The sequence below is a fragment of the Macrotis lagotis genome, chromosome 2 (genome assembly GCF_037893015.1).
Source record: "Macrotis lagotis isolate mMagLag1 chromosome 2, bilby.v1.9.chrom.fasta, whole genome shotgun sequence".
Classification (NCBI taxonomy): Eukaryota; Metazoa; Chordata; class Mammalia; order Peramelemorphia; family Peramelidae; genus Macrotis; species Macrotis lagotis.
The window spans coordinates 227,800,043-227,811,634 of record NC_133659.1 but is presented as its reverse complement, the minus strand read 5'-3'; the positions used below and the strand labels follow the sequence as shown (position 1 = coordinate 227,811,634).

The 11,592-nt window shown below is 37.8% G+C and overlaps 1 protein-coding gene across 3 annotated transcripts in view; it reads left to right on the top strand.

Annotated features, from left to right (window-relative positions):
• The first annotated feature begins 165 nt into the window (after positions 1 to 165).
• AFMID (arylformamidase) overlaps positions 166 to 11,592 on the top strand; it is a 33,087-nt gene continuing 21,660 nt past the window's right edge. Inside the window, exons 1-2 of one of the 3 annotated variants that reach the window (XM_074225046.1) lie at positions 166 to 300; positions 1,497 to 1,587. In XM_074225046.1, the coding sequence (XP_074081147.1) occupies positions 244 to 300; positions 1,497 to 1,587 (148 nt within the window). In that variant the 5' untranslated portion in view covers positions 166 to 243. Of the gene's footprint in view, positions 301 to 544; positions 647 to 1,496; positions 1,588 to 11,592 lie in introns of those variants that run through there. The other 2 variants (XM_074225044.1, XM_074225045.1) reach the window with 2 other exon arrangements.

Below are 11,592 nucleotides of genomic sequence, written 5' to 3'. Positions count from 1 at the left end.
TCCCGACCGAGCTAGGGGCCGGCGGGAGATTCGACCGAGCCTCGGCCCCGCCTTCCTTCCCTCCTCCGGTCTCTTCGCCCCCCTCCCCCCGGCGGCTCGGAGTCCGTGTGCCCGCGGGCCCCGCCCTCTCGCTTGGCGCCGCCATTGGCTCCCCGAGTCCCCGCCTCCTCCCGAGATGTTAAGTCCCGGAGCTGCGGGCTGTGGGCCAGACTGGCGGCCCGCGGGCCACACTGGCGGCCCGCCATGGCCGCGCTGCCGCCCGGCCCCCGGGGCCCGCCCTGGAAGGCGCTGTCCAAGGAGGTAGGGCATGCTTTGCTGTGGAGGGAAGACTGGCAGGGGGTCCGGGAGCCTGGCTCCGGAGGGCCTCGGCCAAACTGCACCAGGGTGGGGGGTCGAGGGTTCGCCCGGCTTGCCCAGGTTGCGTCGCCTCCTTGGCAAGGTCATGAGCCTTGCGTGAAAGCGTTAATCGTATTTAACCGACTTTGCCCATGGCCCCAGCTGGGAGACACCTTTCTCTTTTGTTGACAGATCCAGGATGCAAAAGAGACCTGGACTGGCTAAAAGGTTGAGCCGAACCTGGTAGAATTTAACTCAATTAGGGATGACTGTAAAGTTCCACACTTGTCTTCAAAAGACTATTTTGAATGTAGGTAGAATGACTTGATGCTAATATCTGTGGGATGGAGGAACGGTTTTCTTAGTTAAAGACCTGCGGGCTTCATCCTGTTCACCTGTGTGGCACGGCAACTCATATCCTCCACTCTTGCCTCCTAAAAGCTAAAATAAACTTGGGTTTCCTTGCAGGACCCATGGTATACAGAGAGAAAGAGGCAATTGCCCAGAACCCTGATCAGACCTCATATGAACTATTGCACTGAGTTCTGGATACCACATTTTAGAAAATGGCTACTAGACTGGTGAAGGGTCATTATGATGCCGCTAATATGATCCAGCCACACGAAAATCAGTTAGGTGCAACTGGTAATATATAACCTGAAGAGATTTAGGAGGGACGTCTTCACTGTGTCCCAGTAGTTGGAGGACCCATGGAAGAAAAGGGTAGACTTGGCCCTAGAAAGAAGAGCAAGTAGCACTGAATAAAAGTTTCAGTAATGTTAAGAGGAAATAATTCCTTACATTTTGAATTATGCTGCCTCAGGAATCAGGGAATTCCCACATCTCAATCACTGTAAATGTCCACTATAATTATTTAATTATTACCATTTTTGACTAGGATTGATGGGTGGAGGGAATTTATAGAAATAATTTAAGTTTGATGGTAAAGAAAACTTCCTTAATGATTAATGCTGTTCCAAAGGGAAACTGGTGCTTTTTTTTTCATAGTTTAAGGTCATCTAGCAAGAGCTAGTTGATATTTTGTCTCATTTGTTGGGGGTGGGGTGGATGGGAAAGGAGTGCCTTCAGGTATGGATTAGGTTAGGTGGCTTTTTGTGATGCTTTCCAAGTCAGAAATCCTGAGCCTTTATGTCCCTTAGGATCTGGAGAAGCAATATTCCCCCAGCAAATGGTCCCATCGATTGAATGCTGAGGAGGTGATAAAAACTCACGTTCGAGTAGGAACTGAGGGTAAGAGCAGCAATCACTTCTCAACTAATTGTCTCCTATGGGTTAAAATATACCAGGAAAAGACTAGATGAGACCAAAGGATGCTGTTTTTCTGAAATTTTACAAATGTACTAAGACCTATATCATCAAAAAAGAGCAAAAACAGTCTCATCTTAAAGCATCAGGGAGGTTTTAGAATTATATGATACTTTCCTCCCTGTTAAGTTTTAACAAAGTTCCACAAATAACTGAAATCTGATCAACCTGTTTAAGTGGGGGTAGAGTAATTGCAAATCTGTTACCAAAGACCAAGGGAACTCTTCTGAGGCCTAAAAAGGTTTGTGATTCCCAGTGTTTGGTTTTCTGTACTCCCTTGTTTAATGTAGTGTTTCACTGAATATTTTTGCTATTATTAATGATTAAATTGAGTCGAGGAACTGTGTATGTATTGTCTTGATGGTTTTATGGCTTTGAGAATTTTCTCACTCTCTTACAGGTCTACTGTTTATAATTTACATTCTCATTCAACTGTTCTGTATTAAAGCAATACTTGAACCCTGTGCTACCCTGGTGTTTTCTTCCTAATTTGAGGTCATCTAGAAAAAGCTGGTTGATCATTTGCCTAATTTGCTGAACCCTGTTCAAGTACTGAACTTCCACGCTGGCTCCATTTATTTTGATAATTTTTGAGACTTTAGTAACACTCATTTAGTTTAAACCTAGGATGTTAATTATTAATTTTTTTTTTTTTGCTGCCAAGATCTCACTGTCCCTTCACAAAGGACAATGCTCCTTCCTTCTCCATTCTAGAAGTAACCTGTTTTACTTCTTTTCAAAAGTCAGAATAGAACAATTTCCTAATATTGAGGTTTGGCTAATGTTAACAGGTAGAGTGAGTAGGATATTATATGCCAGTAGGCGTGGATCTGAGTTAAGTCTGATGATTTCTGTTTATTCCTTTATAGGGCTGAATAAATAATAAGTTTTTAGCAAATGTTTGTTAGGTTATATTCAGGGGAAAAGTATGTTTTAAAATCCTATTCTGAAGAGATTCATAATTTAAAATTACTTAGGAAAAAACAGGATAGGTTACACACACAGTTCTGGGAAAAGACAAACAAACAAATAGTAGGGTAGGGCATAGGATGCTAGTTCATGCTACCTGATTTTATCTAGAGAGAAGACTGTTCATTATTGTGGGAGAACAAGCAAGAGATGCTTTGTGTGTTGTTGGCACAACACCTGCTTCTCCCCTTTTTCACTCTCCTAACAAAGCCTAGAGATCAGTTAGAAGATAGGCAGCAAAATGGAAAGAGGGGTTAAGATGTTAGACTTATCTTGTAGCTGCACATTACCCTAGAAGAATTCAAACTCCTTGAGAACAAGAGTTTTTAAAAACTTTTTAGGACAGCTAGGTAGCATAGTGGATAGAGCACCAACCCTGGAGTTAGGAGGACCTGGGTTCAAATTAGGACCTCACACACTTAATAATTACCTAGCTGTGTGATCTTGGGCAATCATTTAACCCCATTGCCTTGCAAAAACCTAAAAGAAAAAAAATTCTTATTCCCAAAATACTGCCTTACACATAATAGGTATTCCAAATGTTGAAAAAAATACCAAGGTCCTTGCCCTTGATGAATTTAAAATCCAGAAAAATAATCTACAAAAACGTATAAAGGAATAGTTTTAAAGTTTAAGAAAATATATTAGGATTTTTTTTCCATTTAGATTTGATTCTTCTTTCACAACATGATTAAAAATGGATGGTTTCACATGTATAGTTTAGATTGCTTTCTGTGAGGGGGAGAGAAAAAATGTAAAACTCAAAATCTTGCTAAAAAATGATTGTTGAAAACGATCTTTGCATGTAGTTGGAAAAATAAATAAAATTTAATGAAAAAAAGAAAATTTATTAGGAGAGTTGATGAATAGACTGTATCTTACTTAGAGACTACATATTCACATATATCTCTATATGACTGCAAAACCTCTTCTAGAAACAGTTGTATAGAATGTTGATTATCTGAGATAAATCTTTTTTTTTTCTTTTTTTTTTTTGTCGAGGCAGTGGGGTTAAGTGACTCCCTCAATGTCATAATGTCCGAGGCTGAATTTGAACTCTGGTGCTCCTGACTCCAGGGCTGGTGTTCTATCCCACTATACTGCTTAGCCACCTTTTTTTTAAAAATCTGAGATAAATCTTAAATAAGCAGATCACTGTTGAATGTAAAAGTGAGAAAGAAAATTAGACAAGGTTTTGTATGGGAGAGTATTTAAGATTGCTTCTGTCTTTGTGTGCCCAGCACAGTCACTTAATTTTGATGTTCAGTTCTTTTTCAGTTATTTCTGACTCTTCATGAGTCCATTTGGGGCTTTCTTGACAAAGATATTGTCATTTCCTTTTCCATTTTTTTTTGACAAGGCAGTAGAATTAAATATTTTACCCAGGTCACATATGTATCAAGTGTCTGAGGTCCTCCTAACTCCAGGGTGGTTGCTTTATCCACTGTGCAACCTAGCTGCCCTATACTGGTTGTTAAATGAAAGCTAGACCTTGAAGAACAGATAGAATATGAGCAGTTATAAAATGAAAAGTAATAATTGAGAAGGGGAGCATTTCAGCTATTCAGGCATAAAAAACTTAAGCATGAAACCACTGGAAAATAAACTATTTCATATAATCATATTTATATGATATAGAGTTAGAAGCTCTTCAGAGGCCATCAGACTAACTCCTTCATCTTACATATGAGAAAACTGAGACCCAAGGCTATTGAATAACTTGCCCAAGGTCATACAGGTAGTAAATGTCAATATTCCTGAAGAATTGATAATTCTCCAGCATACTTCATCACAAATATTTAATCTCAATGTTCATGAACTCTGAAACTCTGTTCTCTGCTAACAGTTCTATTGACAGAGGTAGAGGTGAAAGGAATAAGGTCCTGGAGTAGTGGCCACCTGAGTGGTGGGAAAGAAAAGCATAGTAGAGATGTTGTAGAAGATTGAATGAAAGAAATCATTCATATACTTGCCATGTGGCTCCTCCAAATGTTCTTGGTGGTAAATGATGTTCTGTTGGCATCAAACTCTAAGGCACTGTAAAAGAGACATTTCTGGAAGAGACATGTGATTACTCAAAAGTATTTGATCTATCTATCCATGCAGGAAAGATTGAGTAAAAGAATGTCTATTGCCAAGATTTTAACATGCATCTGGATGGACACACTAAGAGTACATATATCTAAGACAGACACAGGACAGTGAATTTGGGCACAGAATTGCTATGGAGTAAGAAAACAGACATGATTGATTTTGGTAAATTACAAAGCACTTTTATTGACAACACTCATGCATCCTGTAACAGCCAAAGTCCATCTTTTCAGTACAAACATTTTTACAAGTGTAGCTTTATGGCAAGAAGACCCAGAACAACACTTTATCTGAAGAACTGAAGATGAGCATCACATAGAAGGCAATGGAAAAGGGGCGGCTAGGTGGCGTAGTGGATAAAGCACCGGCCTTGGAGTCAGGAGTACCTGGGTTCAAATTCCGTCTCAGACACTTAATAATTACCTAGCTGTGTGGCCTTGGGCAAGCCACTTAACCCCGTTTGCCTTAAATCTAAAAAAAAAAAAAGGCAATGGAAAGGTGCATGGTGGGTATGAGAAAGGAACTATAAGGAAAAGGAGTAAAGAATGTCATAAAGGAATTATATGATGCTATGGTCAGCTGATGAGAACAAGACATAATAGGTAGGTGACCAGAGTGTTCCACTGGTACCATCATGATATCTGGAAAAAGTGAGGAAGGTCTCTACCATGTTGACTAGACAGCCCATGTTGAACTTTTGAGAGGACATGGATAAGACTCACATAAAGTGGTCAAACATGGTTGGATTTTCATCTCTGTAGTTAAAAAGAATGTCCAAATTGATGAGATCACAGATACGTTGAGTATCCTGGGGAAACAGTTATTCCACCATTCAGGGACAGAATTGGTAAAAAAAAAAAAAGAGTGAAGCACCAAATGATGTCTTAGTCTCTGACACAAGAGGGTTTTAATATGTATTGTGCTACTTTGAATAATTGTTTTTTATGGAAGACATATTTGTTATTATCTTTTGCTTCTAAGTTGCAATCATTTTATTCGATGTTTATATTTTCTTTTTCTTTATTATGTATCAATAGACTTAAATGATCTGGTGCACTAGCATATGTTCATCATATTTGATTATTTGATTATTAACTCTATGTAGGTGTCTCCAAAAGCTATATAACTGGCCCTTGAGATCTCTCTTTCACTCCAATCCTATAGTCAGCTGCCAACTAGATAACTATTCTGCCATGTCCATAGGCAGTTAAAACTCAAGATGTCTAAAATGGAACTTAGTATTCTCTCTTCCAACCCTCCCAACTTCCATAATTTTATAATAGGGTTCCATAGACTTTCCAAACATCCAGGTTTATAATTCTTGGCTTTTCTCTCTGCTTTATCCCCTTTCCATGCCCATGTTCAATCAATTGCCATGCTTTGTTGATTTTACCTTCACAATGTTAAACCAATATTTTCCCCACTTCTCTGTTCTTTTGTCTGGGTTATTGCAATGTTTTATCTTCCAAATTGATCTCTGTGTTGTTATCTACTTTCTAATCTCCCCTTTGCCCATCTGTCCAAATAATTTTGATTAAATACAGGTCTGCATTGTGTCCATTCTCAAAATACTTATCTATTACCTCTAGGATAAAAATGTAAACTTTGTCATTAAAGCCCCTCTGTGAGGTAAAGACTTCACAGAAGTGATTTTGTGATTTTGTTATGTGAATAAAAGCAATAAGAACTATTGTTTCAGCCATCATTTGACCATCCCATATTGCAGGACTTAATTACTATTTATCTTTCATTTTGAAGAGGACATCATGAAGTAATGTTTTGACTTCACAAAGTCATCAGTCTCATTCTCTTTTCCAAAGTCATCCTAAGTCTGACAGCAAGACAAAAGTCAAGATGACTTACCATGGTCCAGATACATTAGATGATCTTGGCTTTTTTCAGTGTCTGATCAAGCTCTAAGTGCTCCAAAGAACCTACTTCAGCTATCTCCATGGCCACTGAAACAAATTGTTCTCATCACATGCTTGGGGTAGATATCGCCCCTAACTCAAGTACAGATTTGAGGCCTGTTGGTTGCCTTCAACCTTAGCCTGCCTGCCAAGACTATTTTATTCGAATGTGGCCACTACACATGCTACAGCTTCTTTGAGCCATAGGTGAGAGTTGAATGACAAATGGATGACAAATAAAGATGAATGATCATCCCTGAAAAGGACTCAGCAAGCACTCATATTAAAAGTACCAGTCCTAGGGCAGTTAGGTGGTCCAGTAGATAGAGCACTGGCCCTTGAGTGAGGAGGATCTGAATTCAAATATGACCTCACTCACTTAATAATTACCTAGCTGTGTACCTTGGACAAGTCACTTAACCCCATTGCCTTAAATAAAATAAAATTTTAAAAAAAGTACTAGTTCTCCTTGAATACCCCATATAGCATATACCCCAAGGCTCATAAGTATTTGCAATATGACTATCACAAACATAATTGTGGTTTATAAACCAACGTCATTGGCAGAGTATAAGGAGGTAGAGAGAATTCTGTAAAGAACTGAATAAGATCCTCTAAATTAGATTAATGGCTACCTTAATATTCTGTGACTTCAATGAAAGGAATTAATAGCAAAAGAAATTGTCAGAAAAGATGGTTTAGAAGTAAGGAATGAAAGATGTTAAAATGTTATAGATCATACAGAAGTGTCACACCTGTAAATCAAAAATACTTTATTAAAGAAGATAAGTAGAAGGTGTTAGAGAACATCTTCCCAAATCACCAAAAAAATGAAATTGATTATGTCTTTTTAATTATGTCCTAAGAGGCAGGAAAAGACTACTGATGAGGGATTTATTTCTGAATTCGCTATCTGTGCAGGAAGATTAACTTGTTAGAACAAAGATCAAAATTAATATAAAAACTAGAATAAAAATGAGAAAAATATGGTGTGCAATTTAAAACTCAAACTTTGCCTAGTTACTGACATCAAAAATTGGGAAATGGGTGTGAAATGGACATCAGTACTAATCATAAAAGTCTTCTAGAGAACATTAATAGTGTTGATCAGTTGCCATAAGGAGAAGACCAAGTAAGTCTGAAATCATGTCAGTCAGCAGCAGGTTATAAAATAAATTTTTTGGGAAAAGAAACTCATGCTCAAAAATGGCAGGGTAGTAGGGAGAAGGAAAGATCTGATCCTCCATCATATCTCTTCCACAAAGATCTAGAAAATACAATAGATAAAATAACAAAATACATTTTGAGAATTAAAATATCAAGGGAAATCATGAAATCAGCACTTCTGACTTCAAACTGTATTGTAAAGCAACAGTAATCAAAACCATCTGACATTGGTTAATGGAACAAACTAGACAAAAAGAGAATCAGAAACAGTGGAACTCAATAACCTAGTGATCAGTAAAGTGAAAAAATATAAATTATCTGGGAAAGAATACTCTATTTGATTAAAAATTTCTGGAAACTTGGAAAGCAGTCTGACAGAAATTAGGCTTGGATATAGGCTTAGAACACTCCCAGAAAGAAACCCCAGGATTTTTAAAAACTCCAAGGACTAGAAAAGCCAAATTCCACCATTCTCAAATAAAGGAGAAAACACTGCAAGGAGCCAAAAAGAAGCAATTTAAATACAAAATGTTGGAGGGCCTAGAATATGAAATTTCAGAGGGCAAAGGACCTTGGATTACAACCAAGAAGTTCTACCCTGCAATATCAGGGGAAAAGATGGATATTCAATGAAATGGAGGACTTGAAAAATTTCCTGATAAAAAGACCAGAACTAAACAGAAAATTTGATCTTTCAATATAAGGCTCAAGAGATGCATAAAAAGATTAATGGAAAGGGGAAAAAAAACCCAAATGTTAGTCAAAAACATTAAAGTGTATACAACCCATAAAGGGAAGATAACACTTGTAACTCTTTAAAATTATTTATTTATTATTTTTATTGAAGGCAATGGGGTTAAATGACTTACCCAAGCTCACACAGCTAGGCAATTACGTGTCTTGAGGCTGGATTTGAGCTCAGATACTCCTAACTCCAAGGCCAGTGCTCTATCCACTGTGCAACCTAGCTGCCCCTTAAAACTCTTGAGAATTGTATTTCTCTTAGGATAGTTAAAGGGTTGAAAATAGTTGAAGAAAATATAGTTGGTTCTTATCCTTTGTTATCCAAGAAGACCAAAATGACATCACTATGTTTGAGACAAATAATAGAACATGCAACTGTAGCTGATCAGATCATTATGAGCTCAGAAAGCTCTACCACAGGTTGGGTACAAATAGTCCAAGTGAACACCTGAGGTGTTCACACTAAACTTATATATCTTACATTTCCTTTGAGCTACTTTAATTCTGCCTTGCTCATAAAACTTAGCACATTCTCTGATGGAGGCATTCTATGCTGGGTGGTCCTGTACCAGTTTCTCCCATGCCTTACAATCATTGTTAAAGTTCTTAATAGAAATCTTCAGGGATGTCCTGGTACTTGCTTAGAAGCTCTATTAATTAAATCAGAAGTGACTTTACTAGATAGTTAGAAGTTTATAGCACAATGAGGCATTTAGAAGTATTTAGAAGGATTGAACATAAAAATATTAGGAAGTGATCTTATCTTAATGCACACTTTAGTTAAGGAGGGTTTTAGTTCCCTGGTTGGAATACTAAAGGGATAGTGGGAAAGAAGGTACCCAGTTGGTTGGGGAGAGCTGTAGGACTATGGTTGGAGCACTACAGAGAGAGGGAGAGAGTATACTTAGAGTGACTAGACATGAAAACATCATGAGGAAATATGCTTTGCTTGAAGCTTTGGCTACAATTGGAGGAAATATGCCTGGGGGAAGGTGTACAAATGGTTCATGAAATGATTTGGCTTTGCATGATGTTCTGGCTCATGAGGATTATGTGGGAGTAAGGTATAAAATGATTATAATTTGACTCTTTGAGAAGTATATTTCTAAGGAGACAGTAAAGGGGAGGGTACTTTGTGACTGTGAGGCAATGCTACTTATCAATCAATCTTTGTATTTTGAGTTTATCAAAAAAATCATAATTATTCAATACATTGTTTACAAGAAACACATTTGAAGCAGAGAAATATATACAGGTTAAAGGTATGATATACCTAGTGTTCTATAAGAAACCATGAATGGTCAGACTCTAGAGAAGCATGGAAAGAATTACAGGAGCTGATGCTGAATAAGGGGAGCAGAACCAAGAGAATATGGTACACATTAACAACTTTGTAAGTTGATCAACTTTGATGGATGCAGCTCCTCTCAGCAGTTCAGAGAGCTAGGATAACCCTTGGGGTCCTGTTAATAGACAATGCTGCCCACATCCAGATGAAGAAAATTGAAACAAAACCAAAAAACCCCTGTAGAATCTGAATAAACACTATGTTCATTTTATTATTGTTATTTTTTTTTTTGTTTTGTGTGGGGTTTTTTTTTTTTAGGTTTTTGCATTGCAGTGGGGCTAAGTGGCTTGTCCAAGGCCACACAGCTAGGTAATTATTAAGTGTCTGAGTTTGGATTTGAACTCAGGCCCTCCTGACTCCATGGTGGGTGCTCTATCCACTGTGCCACCTAGCTGCCCCACTATGTTCATTTTTAAAAAAAATTTTTCTTATGTTTTTCCTTCCTGTCCCATGGTTTTTCTTTTCCCCTTAATCCTAATTCCTCATATAGAAAATGGCTAATATGTAAACACGCAAACACAAATGTATGTACATTATTCACTAGATTTTTTCACCTGCTGAGGGGAAGGGGGTGAGAAGTGAGGCTGAAAGGAAATTATATGGCTTATAAATTTACATATGGATGAATGTTGAAAAACTTTCATAACATATAATTGGAAAAAGAAAATATTAATTGGAAAAAAAGAAAATGATTTGAAAGAATGAATATGAAGTTATCCTCAGCTTATCCCTTCACAGAAGTGAAAGACTGACAAATGTTGCACTTTGCATGTGTATTCTGACTTTTTAAAATTATTGGTCAATTCTACGAATTTTCCCCTTTTTCTTTTTTAATATTTGAAAGATACCATGTTATTTGAAATGGCTCTCTGGGAGGAAGTAGGAAAAGAATACTAGGGAAAACTATGATGACAAAAAACCAAAAGACATTAATAAAAACTTTTTAGAAAATGTACCAATTAGAATTCTTATTGGGAAATCTATGAAAAATCCACAGTATGTATTTTTTTTTAGCCCCAAGCATCATAGGGAGACAAAGAGGTCTTTGTATAATGAAATTGAGTTCTAGCCAGGAGCAAACAATGTAAATCATTCTAGTGTCTAGAACCTGAAAGAGAATGGAGACTGAACCCTGGGTCAGGAAGCACAAGATGAGGAAGTGGTTCCAAGGCATCTTTTAAAGTAGTTTAGGGTATGGGAACAAGTAACATCTGGCTTCTCTGTTACTCATTACCCAGATCTAGGGGTGGACTAAGGGGACCCATACCTAGAGAAGTCACAGTCAAAGTTCAGGAGCCTTAGATGTGTCAACAAGTTAAGAAGCAAACATTAGTTGTGTTTTCTGCTGATTCTAGGAGCACAAGCCAGGTTAAAACCTGCAGTGAAAAAATTTGGTGGTAGAAATTTCAGAACAAATTGGAGCCTTCAGTTCTGTTACTCTGAATGTAGGGTTCACTCACTTCCTATCTAACAGCAATTTGCTGAAACTTTCAGACAGGGACAAGCATCTTGCTCATGCCTAAACCTTGATTAGGAATTTTAAGGGCTTAGATCAAGAGGGCAATGAGCAGACTTTGCTCTGGATAACCTCACTTTTGAAAGCACTGAAAGTTTGCAAGTCTGTAACTTGAACTGTCTTTGAAATCCTGGAATAACATGATTTTCTTCACTATGAAAGAGCAGAAGGAACCCAGAGGTCAA